This window comes from Lynx rufus, unplaced genomic scaffold, assembly GCF_022079265.1.
Source record: "Lynx rufus isolate CCGP_SWC_20201006 ecotype Redwood Valley unplaced genomic scaffold, mLynRuf1.p SCAF_2, whole genome shotgun sequence".
Lineage (NCBI taxonomy): Eukaryota > Metazoa > Chordata > Mammalia > Carnivora > Felidae > Lynx > Lynx rufus.
Window position 1 is genome coordinate 30848003 of NW_025814834.1, and position 13551 is coordinate 30861553.

Genomic DNA, 13551 nt, shown 5'->3' on the forward strand with positions numbered 1-13551 from the left:
TAGGAAGCAGCTCACGTTGAAATAGTACCGTGCACGCCACACATGACCTCTCTTTAAACTTCCCATAGGATTCTTGCTACTTAGCACCCAAGGAAGGCATGTGGGCTGGACAAAGAGTACTATTCCATATTTCTCCAGAACGAAGATTCTGGGTCCACACTACTTCGGTGCTTATAATCCTCAAGAATGCGGTGCTTTGCTGTGGCTACAAAGCATATTCCACATATTTAGATAATCACAAGTCGAATAGTTTTTAAAGCATCTAGACTGTTTGCCAGAGAATTCTAGGAGAATGAATGCTAACCACAGGCCCGCCAAATTTGGTATAACACTAAAAAAAAAAAAAAAAAAAAACAAACCAAAAAGAACAAATAATTTATTTGTACTCATAATCTCACAGTTGCACAATTGATGTAATATGCTCCCTGGTGGGCTTGGCCTATGATGTCACTTTTAGGGACAGAAATCAAATTTCACTAAATTCTATTAAATGAGAGTGAACTAATATATACAAGCTGCCTGACTTACCAATTCAGTTTCAAACAAAAAAAAATTTTATTTTTTGGTAATTCAGTACTTTGGAGACCAGTATGTATTTTCAAACAATAATAAAAAATCTCTGTTCAAAACAGTGGTTAGTCCCAGGCAAGCCTGAATAAATCTCTTTTACCCGTAATGTATCTAAAATATAGTATTACATTTTTATTGTATTTGATTCTACAGAGGTGGCAAGGTACTAGAATAATTGCAGCTGACATATACTGAGAACTTACAATTGGCCGGAAACTATGCCAAGAGCTTTGCATGGATGATCTCTTCTAATCTTCACAACAATCTTATGGTATAGATGAGGAAACTGAGCCTTAAGAATCATTTTGTGAGCTGCTCTAAACCACAAAGAAACACTGTATGACGGTGAGTTTGCAGAGTTGAACTCCAGAGACAATACTAAGCCTTAAGAAACCCAGGCCTCTATTTCCCCTTAACAATAAGGGACCATCAATAGGTTACTTAACCAAACTGGACCTGTGTTTCTTCATGTACAAAGTTAGAGTCAGACATACAGATTCTTTGGGCTCCCTTTACTCTGAAAATTCTATTGTTACATTTCTTAACTTCCAGATGTAGTTGTGTTTGATTGAGAATACATTCAGAGTTTCAAACTGGGGTAACGTCAGCATCCCTCTCCCCCTTACCTGGGGCAGGCAGAAAGCTTCTAGGAAGAAGAAATTAGCTGTGGAATTAGGAATTCTAGAAGACATAGATAGGAAAGGGGTATAAGAAACTATTAGAGGAGAAACTAGGGTCTCATGAGAGTTTGAGTTCTTAGAGGGAGCTCTGTTATTAGGTTCTTTTGCTGGCTGGAATGCTTCTCTTTCTATGCAGGGTTTTACTCATTCCAGGACCATAGTTGAGGAGAATACCCAGTCAAAACTTCTTTCCTTGTTCTTATCCCTGAAACAAGTACATAATCCCAGCAAAGCTTCCTAAAAGTTGTATCTCAAGCAACCAAAGAATTGGACAAGAAGTGAAAGGGCTTCCTGTTATATATACATGCTGCCTCTTTCTAATTATTTCTTCTCACTGTGGCTCTTGGAGAGAAAGACCAAAGTCTTTACGTAAGTAAGGGACTGAAAGAAAAATCCATCTGCATTTTAGAAAAAAATATTCGGACTCCAAGTTTCTGCAGCATTTCTTTTTAGGAAGAACAAGAAGCTTCCGTGAGGAAGTGAGACTGAAATTCATGATTCTGCCTTCCAAAATGGCTGGGAATGGAGGAGTCAAGTGGAGGAAAAGAGGTGGGGAATATAGTCTTTATGGCTTATACCACCTAATCTTCTTCCCTTCCCTGTTTTACTGCAGATCTACCTAGAGCATTCAATAGGCCAAGGGGAAAAATGGACAAGATGATGTGAAAGAGAAGGAAGGACCAGAAATGTGGAGAGAAGGGGGTCCTTTGGTCAGTACTAAGGAGCATTAATATATGAGAGAGGCGATTCAGGAAGCCTGTATATTCAAACATGAATATAAACATAGATAACAGAATATCAGACTTAGAGTAGATATCTTAGAGCTTATCTAGTCTTACCATGTTACCAATGGGAGAATTTTTTCTAGAGCATCTCTGACAAATGGTAAGGCAGTCTCTGTTTCAATATTCTAAGTTGCCTATTTTCTTCTTGGACAGCTCCAACGGTTAGAAACTACTGTAACTTGTAATATTATCACTTCCAAATATTTGTTTTGGTACCAGCTCAAGGAGGGGCGGGAAATGAGTCTTAATTATTTTTGTATCCCCAGAACCTCCAACTGAGTGCAGAGCATGTACTTAGTAAATTGATCGTCTAATTAATACGTAAGTATATTAATGGATATAAACTACCTGGACAAACATATTAATCCATACAATTAACTCTTTACCCATTTTATAGCAATCAAAATATGCCCTAAATTTTCCTTTTTGCAGGATAACTATAGTCAGTTTTCTCAACTAACCCTCACTGGTTCTGATGATGTAACTCTGGGAACCTATCATATTACCTATATGTACCTTTGTCATTTCTTATATAGATTCAAAAGAAATTAAAAAAAGAAGGGGTAATTAAAAGTCCTTTTATCACATCTATTCCTTTTTATTATTAGTCATAAAAGTCCTTTGAATTTTCTATAGTCTTCTTAAATACATACATCAATAATAAAATAATACATGTTCACTATTTTAAAAATGAGAAAATTAAAATCTCTCATAATCCCAACATTCTGGGTGCATTTCCTGCCATTTGGGGGGGGGTTCTTTTGAAGATATTTTAACGTGATTTGATCATGCTATAGATATCATTAAAAAATTTTTTTTTAATGTTTATTTTTGAGAGAGGCAGAACATGAGCAGGCGAGGGGCAGAGAGAGAGGGAGACACAGAATCCGAAGCAGGGTCCAGACTCTGAGCTGTCAGAGCAGAGCCCGACGTGGAGCTCGAACTCACATATTGTGAGATCGTAAGCTGAGCCGAAGTCAGATGCTTAACCGACTGAGCCACCCAGGCACCCCAATTTTTTTTAATGACTATATATATATCATCTATACCTACTTTTTAACTTAATGTACTATGAGCATTTTCTCATGTTATTATCAGCTCTCCACAGAGACCATTTTAAGTATTATATTTCACCGAAGAGCTACCTAGTTATTTATCTAACTAATACCTCTGGTTGTACAGCACCCAATATATCACTACAATAAACAGGGCTTTAGAAAACAAATCCATGTACATGAATTTTTTCCACATCTTTCTTTGATGATCAGTTTAGGACAGATTACTAGAAGTGCAGTTAGTAGGTCAAAGGATATACATTTTTAACAAGACTTTTGAAATTCCCTTCCTCAGGATACATTTCCCAGCCCCAAGACTAGATTCCCTTGTACCTATTACTACAAGACCTTGCAATTCTTTTTCATAACCATCATCATTTTGAATACTTGGTTATATTTCTTTCCTTTTAGACTACAAACTGCATTAAGGTAGGGCATGACCATTTTTGCTGACTGCGTTTTGCATAAAGCAAACATAGAGCACGCAAAGGGTATTTTATTTTGTTGAATAATGTTAAATTGCTTCCTTAAAAGGGTGTTTGAATTGGTACCCCGGAAGCACTGTTGGCATTTATCCAACTCACCGCATTAACATCATAAAGCTATGATACCCCCAAATGGGACAAAATACTTAGTGTGATTCAATTTTTGTTACAGATGAAACCTGTGACTTAGAACTCATCTCTCAGCTATTATGAATTCACTGGGTATAGTAAACTCTGCACCGAAGATTCAGTGAGACTGTGACCTGAACATTACCAGCTCTCGGGGAAGAAAAGCTCCTTCTTGACGGGCGATGACCAGCGATGCTGTTTCTCCCTGCTTGGTGCTCCTCAGCATGGCCACGAGCTCTTCTTGAGTTCGTCCAGTGACATCTCTGCCATTTACCTAATGGATGCCATCATATGAACAGATCACAACACTTTTCGTCTCCTTCTACCCTAGATGGTTTCCACAGGTAAGTAGCAAATGGGCTCCTACAATTAATAAAGCTTGGAACAGATGAAACTGAACACATGAGCCCAAACCAACTATGCTCAAAGTATCAGTACCGCACTGACCATCATGACTGAGGTGCCAGATCCCTTTGTTTCTATATATTTAAACATTTAAAAAAATTTTTTTTAACGTTTTTTATTTATTTTTGAGACAGAGAGAGACAGAGCATGAACGGGAGAGGGGCAGAGAGAGAGGGAGACACAGAATCGGAAGCAGGCTCCAGGCTCTGAGCCATCAGCCCAGAGCCCGACGCGGGGCTCGAACTCATGGACCGTGAGATCGTGACCTGAGCTGAAGTCGGCCGCTTAACCGACTGAGCCACCCGGGCGCCCCATATTTAAACATTTTTTAACGTTTTATTTATTTTTGAGAGAGGCAGAGAGGCAGAGCGTGAGTGGGAAAGGGGAAGAGAGAGAGGAAGACACACAATCTGAAGCCGTCTCCAGGCTCTGAGCTGTCAGCACAGAGCCTGACATGGGACTCAAACTCACAAACAGTGAGATCATGACCTGAGCCAAAGTCAGATGCTTAACTGACTGAGCCACCCAGGCGCCCCAGTGCTAGATCCCTTTAGATAGTCAGTAATTAATAGTTTCTCATGGGATGTTACATTCTTAAGAAGGGAAAATCAAAGTGAGAGCGGAGAATGATTCCTATAACGGGAAAGAAGTAGATTTCAGATGCTTAACTGGCACCATTTTCTGCCTAACGCTAAAAAGCAAACAATGGACCACAATCACACAGCAAATTTCTTTGGAAGTAAAAGTCTTTTGTTACAATTAGTGTTCTCCATCTTTGAAAATTATAGTCTCCAGGTCATCATAGATTATTGGAAATTATAATTTGGAGCTGGATTAATTACTTGGTGCATCTTCTTTCATAACTAGAACTATATACAAATGTATAGTGTTGCTTCTATGCCATGAGAATGTTAAATAAAACCGGCCAGTTTCAATGAGGATGGTTTCTTGGAAGGCAAGTTAACAATATATATTTCGCTAAGAAGATGATGCTATCACACAAAAATACATGGGAGGGGGGAATTCTCTTGCTTTGGGGGTGTTTCAAATACCTCTTTATAAGCCTAGATCAACCTGAGGCAGGCTGGCCTACGCCTGTGGGAAGTTTAAAGAAACTGTTGCCAGAATATGGCTATAACTCTGAGACTTCTTAGCCATAATTGCATATATGATGAATTCCTGGATGATTCAAATTCCCAGGAACCCTAAGAGGTAGATATGAGAAGGAGGAAACAGGGAAGAGTTCTCAGTGTTACTTGTCCTTTCATAACTGACTCTATGGGGGCTTAAAGTCAGTTTTTTTAATATAATTAAAGTCCTTATCTTGTCTACAAGTGATAATTTTCAATTTTTATGTTCAAAATATAAATATTAATGTATTTATGTAAACACCCAGGATACTTTACTGAAGATATTAGCTCCAATTCTTACCTCCAAAATTCTGTCCCCTGATTGCAGGCGGCCATCTTTTATTGCTGCTCCCTTTGGTAAAATGTTTTTTACAAAAATGGGACCAGGCCCATGTATGGAAGAGTCTCTGGTAACAACAGTGAAGCCCAGTCCTTCAGGGCCTAGTGTGTAAGACCAGGAAAATGCACGGTCACCTTAAGTAGAAACCTTAACAGCGAAATCTACCTAATTTAGACTAATGTCAAGTAAGTAAATATTTACATTCCAGGAAATATTTTAAACACACTTCAGTTGTTCTGGCTGCAAATACAGATTATAGTTCCTGACAGGCCATGATGGTTTCAAAGTGAATTTAGGGCCCAATGCAGATGTGTAACACTTTCGTTTATTGAGGTACCAGAAGAAATACCACATGTTATCCATAAACCCAGGAGATTGATTTCTCGGTAAACCATAAGAAGCCAAAGGCCATCTGACATGAGTTTCGTCAGGCACTCACTCAGCTAGCCTCCCTGCAGCTCCCTGCACCTGGGTCTCGATTCCTTGCATGCTGCGTCCCATTGTCCCCTCCCTCACTCTTGCATCTCCAATCTCTCTCTTCCAGTATGTGGTTTTCACTTTATCTGAAGGTATGCTCAAATATCTGTACCCTAAAGAATGCTTACTTCAATCTTACTTCTTCTTCAGCCTTCTGTCACCAATGACCTACCCATGACCACATCCACTAATTTTTCCTATTCTGATCTGTCCCTTTCTCTAGCTTTGACACTTCTCCTCAGTTGTTTTCTTGAAATTAATGCCCCCTCTGTGGTTTTCATACCTTTATTTTCTGATTATTTTCCTACCTCTCTGATCACATTATGTCTGTCACTCTCTCTTACCCACGGTTTTCCCACATGAACATAGATGTTTCCCAAGGCTCTTACCTGGTACAATTTGTTTTCTAGATTCTCTGCCTTGGCCAGCTCCTGCTCCAGTTACCATCTCCCTATAGATGACACCTAAATCTCTTTGGCCCTAATTTCTCTGGTGTCAGCTTCTTACATATGACCATGCACACATTTCCACCAGTGTTTCAAACTTCACTATGACCTCCTTTCTCTAATTCAGATCCTGGGCTTTTCACATACACTCATCTTCTAAAAACTCTAATTTCTAGTAATGGCATCACCATTGAACAAGCCACCTGCAATTCTCTCTCTCTCCCTTCTCCTACATCCAGTCACCGGACAAGGCATGCATGTTATATTTAGACAGATGCAATGTATCCTTTATTGATACTTCACTGTTTGATCTCATCTTCGGCATATTATTCTGCTGTCAGATTAATCTTCCCAAAGTACAGCTGTGATGTCACAGTCTTTATTTTTGCATTTAAGGCTTTCTGATGGAGTCTTAAGTTATGTTCTGTGTCTGATTTATCTGTCCTCAAAGCACTCAATCCCATGTCTTAGACATAGCTGGATAATTTGTACAAAAAAAACCAAAACAATGCATTTATATAAAAAGCCTAATTGCTAAGCACACTAGAGAATTTGTACTTCCTAGTCCATACAGTTTCTTCTCAGTACAGAATTCTTAAGGGGGGACAAAATTCTGACCAGAGGACCTCTCAGAATAACCACCATATCCTAATTAAAGGCATATGTTATTTTCTTTTGATATACATTAATGAGTATTTTAAAACTACCTTGTGATCATTAAATTCTGTATTAATTCAGACAAAACTTTGAGATTTTGGTTTCTTTTGAACTGAGTCTTGAGAATCACATCAGATTGCAGAAGGCCGCAGAGGGGGAAGGGATTATCAGGAGGTTACAAAATAAACAAAAGCACAGAAGCGCATGAATGCTTATGTGTGTATATGTGTATAATACTGCATAAATATGCATGTATATGAATGCCCTAGTCTCATTGATCTGGGCTTGAAATGCATAGAAAAGTTGGAAAAGATGAAGGTAAGGTTATACATGCTTTTGAAATTAAGTATGTTTTGAGAAACTGTTTGCAATGTTGAATTAGCGAAATTTCACTTACATAATTATATATAATAATTATCCATTATAATGATCACATACTTGCTTTTTGAGAACTAAATGTTTAGCTGGTATAAAACTATCTTAGAGAACCAGAAATAATATATGCGCTTTTTAGACTCTATCTACAAGGTGCTACAAAAATCACTCATCTTGTTGCAAAAAGGGTTCCACCGAATTTCAGTGCTTCTTTAGTGTTACGTTTTTCTCAGGTTTGCAATGGTTCTTTCCATTTGCCAACCTGTCTTTATCATTTTTGCTTTTGTTTCAAATACGCTATACTCTCCAGAAGGAAAGAATAAGAAAGTAGTACAATTTCAAGAAACTTAGGTAACTTACTTAAATCTATTCTTCGATACAATTAAATGAAGGGAGAATGAACAAAATTAGCCTTAATGCATTTCTCTTAACCAATTTTACATGTTACAATAATAGAATGCTATTAAGCATCATGTAATAATTACCTTTCTTTAGGTCAATCTTAATTTTCTTTGCATTTTTCTTGCTGCCAAACCCCATGAGAGGGGAGAGTGAGGGAGAGGATGGCTTTCTACCCAGTCTTGGGACTCGGGGGCTCTTGTTTTGTTGCAGGGAAGTCGATGCATCCTCTTCAGGACGCCCTGTTCCTGTTCCTGTTTTTATTCCTGATATTCCATGGACAGGAGGAGGCAGCTTTGTTCTCAAAACGCCATCATTGTCACCAAAAATGTTAAGCGGTCCAATGACTGATTTTTCATACTGGTCACGGTTTTGAGGTGGAAGCACATTGAGGAGGACGCTTGGGGACTTCATTGCCTGGCGGAAGACATCTTGAGCCCTTCAAAGAGAGGGAGTAAATATGTCACGACACCACGCTCTAGCGTGGCCCCTAATGCACCCCAAACCACGGCAACAGGAGAGCACAGTAGCACAGGGAAAGGAGAAACTGTCACTATTACTACCAGGATGGCTGCAAACTAAGTACTAGTTACCACTTAGGACTTGACCACGAGGTACCCAGACACGGGGCTGGCGACACTTGGGTGACTAACATGGACAATTCTCTCATTTGATCTTTTTAACAACTTTCTTAATCTTCTCATTTCCTCTTCGGTAAGTATAATTCACTCTTATTTTGCAAAATGAGGAAAATGAGGCTCAGAGAGATCAAATAACCCGTCCAAGGACCCACAACTTTTGAGTATTTCCAAATCTGAAAATCCGCCCAGAGGCAATTACTAAAGTAGATATAAAAGCAAACTTTAATTTTAGATGAAAAAAATTATTTTGTATTACTGACCAGATTATCAGGTCGTTTCCTTTTAGGGCTTTATTCGAAAGTACAGGTCTTCCCTGAAATGCGTTGTGTTCCAGAATTTCAATTCTGACACAAACATTTCCTCCTGGAGATATCGATTATACTGGTTGTACCAAATGTCATAGCGAATTATCAATCTAATACGCACCCTCCCTGCTATTCTCTTATAGAGTGCCTGTATTTTTTACTTTTTTGTCTTAGTCCTGGGTGTTTTGCCTCAAATTTCCTACTACCTTTTGTCTCCTTCATCCTTCTGCCTCCTTGTGCCCCCTGACTACCTTGCCCAGCCTGTCTTGCCAACATGATCTACCCAAAAGGGTTACAGGAAAGCTGGGAGCCAGAAAATTCTTTCTTCTCCTCTTTCTTGAAACTCAGAAGTGATGGGGGAACCCCAGCAGCCCTCTGGTGACCACGACACAACTTAAAGAGAGCAGCCACTTAGTAAGGATGACAAAGCAGAAAGATGGAAAACGCCTCTCTTGCTGATGCTTGAGGAACTGCCGTACCACCTCTGGACTGCCGCCTCTGCACTTGGTTGTCTTCAGGAAAAAAAATAATCATCTTGTTTAAGCTACCTTTATTTTAGGTGTCATTAACAGCCATACCAAATAATAATTAATCATAATTCCAACTGCCATCTGAGTGCCCCTCCCCCACCCACCAACCTCCACTTCAACCTTACTTCTCCATGTTGGTGGGGGAGGGGGAGAAGATCTCACAGAGGCAGCCCAACTCCTCTGGTTAGTTCCTTGACTGGGAGTCAGTTTCTACTCCATACTACCTTCATACTGAATTTTCATGAGCCTCCGTTTCCACATTGCATACCTATCAAGTTCTTGTAAAAAGTAGAATGGTATTATTATTTTAAGAAATAGGCATTTCGGTCTTTCTTCTTCTCTTTTTTTTTTTTTCGAGAATAAGATTTGTTTACTTATTTATTTGTTTGAGAGAGGGTGCGAGTGAGTGAGGGGCAGAGAGAGAAGGAAACAGAGAGATTCCCACGAGGGGCAGAAAGAGAGAGAGAGAATCCCATGCTAATAGCATGGAGCCCAAAGTGGGCAGGGCCTGAACTCACCTGAAGTGAGATCATGACCTGAGCTGAAGTCAGATGCTTAACCGACTGAGACACCCAGGCTTCCCACAGTCTTTATTTCTTTCCACACTTAAGCAACCAGTGCCCACAGGCCCTCCTACCCACAACCACTTATACCGCCTGCCCCCAACTCCCGGTGCCATCAAACATACAAATACTGACAGAGAATGGTACAGAGAATATAGACAATGAGTTGTTTTGGTCAGAAACAAGAGAAGCTGGTGGTCATTACTAAGGAATATTAATTAGTATTTGTTCCCTTGTTCCGGAACCCCACTGCAACGCCAACATACGTTTAAAAAAATCGGCATCAGCACTGCATACTCTAATTCTTGGCTATGAGAACCTATTCCCATAACATTTTCACATGCAGAAAAATGACTTCTTGGGGGAGAATATTTTGTTTTATTTTTTTCATTTGTTTCTATTACTGAGTCCTCACCGAAATCTCTCACAGATGTTTAGGTTTAAGGAAGACTGCAGACACAAAGCTGGTTAATTAATAAGCTGAACTAACAGTCTGTGAAAAGAGTCATTAAATACCAGTTTAACTGACCCATATCCCAAGCAAAACAAACCCATCTATCGATGATCCAGACAACCAGGCGGGAAGGCTTGGGGTATTCCGCAGTTTACTATTCCTGTGGCTGACAGGGACATGTGCAGGCTGCCTTCAAGGCAGCTCACACATAAGATGCATTTGAAAATGGATGTCCTGGGGTCATTCAAAGGCGACTGACCAGACATTCTACCTACTACCTACAGTTCTGATCACTAAGAGCTCAGTGATGATTTTAAGTACTCCAGGGATCAACACAGTAAATAAAACAATGGAAAAAAAATGCTTACTGAGCAAAGGTTTTGTCTACGAGGTCCACGTGGTTGATTTTTACGATACATTCATTTTCATGAAATAGTCCCTCCCGCTTGGACCTGCTATTTTCTTCAATGCCACGGATGAAGAGTCCTAGAATCCTAAATGCAAAATTGAGGTTGAAATAGAATTACTGAGTAATAATATGCTAATTATTTCTCCACTTGCAACTATTCAGAAGTATCGATTTCTCTTTGTGAAAGAAATTACGCTTTATATTCAGGCAACCGTTTGTCACTTAAATCCTTAGTAAAAAAAAAAAAAAAAAATCCACTGAAGAGAGAAAGCCCTTCAAGACAGATGCACATCAACAGTGACCCGGAGTATAATGGTCCATCACTCCATTGCCATGTTTGCGGTATTCTTAGAAAAGACCCCTACAGCTCAGTGGAGTTGAGGATACCGAGGCCTCTGGCTTGGAGAAGGCTGACTGTAATGGGTTAGTGCTGAGACAACCTGAGGCGTAATAGCGGGAGAGGATTAGGCATTCACCGCACTTTTGCGCAGCCTTACTACCTGTTCCAGTAATTTGCATTTTAAGAAGAAAGCAGACACCTAAGCACAGGTCATTGTGCTCAGTTTAAAAGGCGGTTCAGTCCCATTTGTTAGTGCCCCTGAATCAAGTATGCGTGGAGCATTTCCCATGCTCAGGATGGAGGAATAGGAGACACGGCTACAGGACCAGGACAATGAGTCAGTATGAGCTTGGCATGCAGTAGAAATTAAAAGCAAAAACCAAAAACCTACAGACATCCAGAAGTCCAGTCTTCATAGGAGGATCTGGGGGGAGAATGGGATGTAAACTGGTTCAGAAGAATGAGTAGGATTTAGGTAGGGGGAGAAAGGGATACACCTGGTGGCAGGATGAAGGCTGTGTGTTTATGTGGGGAGCCAACACTGGATGGGGAGGCCAGAGCCACACAGAGGGGCCTCGGACACTAGTTGATGGACTCAATCGAATGAGGCTGGAAAGAGCAGTACAGTCACCGCTCACTGCTTCTGAGGGAGACGGTGACATGATGGGGCAGGGCTTTGGGAAGACTTGTCTGAAATTTCAACCAGTAAGCGTTGGGATTCAGAGAAGAGAGCCGGAGGCTAATGGTGCTTTGTGGCTGTGGCTCAGAGTCAGGAGGGAAGGGTTGAAAAAAATGTCAATTACAGGAGAAAGAAAACGATAGCAATCAAGAATTAGATTGTGTGTGTGTATATGTGACTCTTACATTTTGGTAGTATCTAAACCCAAAACTAAGACATCAAACTTGTGTATGTTTCAGCTATTTCTCATGCGACCTAGCTTCCTCCTGGGGCATGTCAGGGTCCTAGCTGTGTTCCCAGAATAAGACAGAGAGATACGTTTTCCAAGAGGAATCTGCTGGGCATGGAGAAACAGCCATCTCCTTGTCCCTCATCCTCTTGTCTTTCTGCTTAATCATTCTTTCTTTCTTTTTTTTTTTTTTTTTTGTATACAGGCCTTGTATGTTATCACACAGCCCCTTTGTATTAAATCTCAGATCTGAATAAAATATGAGAAAATTTTGTACGTGGATAACAGGGGCATCCATGGAGGAAGGGCAATCTCTAATGAAAGTGGAGGAGAAAATCATCTTCCCGTTTAGAGCAGCCTCACAGTGAGCCCTTTGCCCCCAGGACCCAGTTCATTTAATGAGCTCGTGTCATCTGAAGATGGCAAGGGGTGGCACATGCGGTGGTATTTAGCTTTCTACTCCAGTGGATGCAGGAGACAGTCACGCCACCTATAGTAGGGAAGGCTCAGGGTCATGGGCACAAGTGTACAGGGGGTGTTTTATACACTGCATTCCTGGTTCTATGTTAGTAAATTCACAATATTCTGTGTGGAAGAAAAAGGGGCCAAAGCTACTATTTGATAAAGGATCTGAGATTCAAATTAATATTTTTAAGAAACTAATCCTACCTTAATCTCATAACATAATATTAAAAAATGATCTAGTCGACATGCAAAAGAAGAAGAAGAAGAAATAGAACAAAATAGTGTTTCTTCCTAAATGAAACAACTCTGTAATAGTTCACATTTTGGATTTTTGTTTTGGTGGATTCACAATAACATGATCCATTAGGAGGCTCACATGTGGTTATAAACTCGTTTATGTAAGCGATATTTTTTTAACAAGCATTCAAGTCTTCCTTTAATTTAATTCAGTACATCATCAGTCATGTAATGTTACTCCCTAGGATTTAATTTCACATTTTGGGAGATGAATTAATTCTTTCAGGCCACTGGGTTGCAATTTAGCTGGCATATTACAGCTGGAGTATGCGATGTGAACCTCGCTGATCCAAATAACCTAACTTTCCATGAAAAATTTATTGACAGGATAAGCTCAACTGTAAAACCCATGTGTCAGAGGTAATTTTGGTAAAATGTAAAACTGACTGATTTTATTAGTTTGGTTCCTGGCAACAAACCACTCCTGCCTTCTCTTTTCCACAGAAGGGATGGATTCCCTCCAGTTTGATTTCATCCAGACCAGTATGAGAAGGCTAAGAAAAGAAATCTCTCACTATCCTTTTGACCCAAAGTTGCAGGCTGTGGTCTTCGTGTCCTCTGGGACCAAGGCTCTAGGGGACTTAAAGACCAATGCTGGGGAGGAGCCAGTTAATTTGCATTCGTGAGCAGTGATAAAGGAGGCTGAAATCCACTGCCCCACAGAACAAGAGGGGGGGGACAATTGCTTCTTTTTCTTCTAATAATC

The 13551-nt window shown here is 40.0% G+C and overlaps 1 protein-coding gene across 4 annotated transcripts in view; it reads right to left on the reverse strand.

Moving 5' to 3' along the window:
* Positions 1-13551, reverse strand: part of PARD3B (par-3 family cell polarity regulator beta) — a 1011734-nt gene that overhangs the window by 444488 nt on the left and 553695 nt on the right. For all 4 annotated transcript variants that reach the window (XM_047084837.1, XM_047084838.1, XM_047084839.1 and 1 more), the window contains exons 7-10: positions 10795-10920; positions 8020-8372; positions 5541-5680; positions 3850-3978 (exon numbers count right to left, since the gene is read on the reverse strand). In XM_047084837.1, the coding sequence (XP_046940793.1) occupies positions 3850-3978; positions 5541-5680; positions 8020-8372; positions 10795-10920 (748 nt within the window). The remainder of the gene's footprint in view (positions 1-3849; positions 3979-5540; positions 5681-8019; positions 8373-10794; positions 10921-13551) is intronic.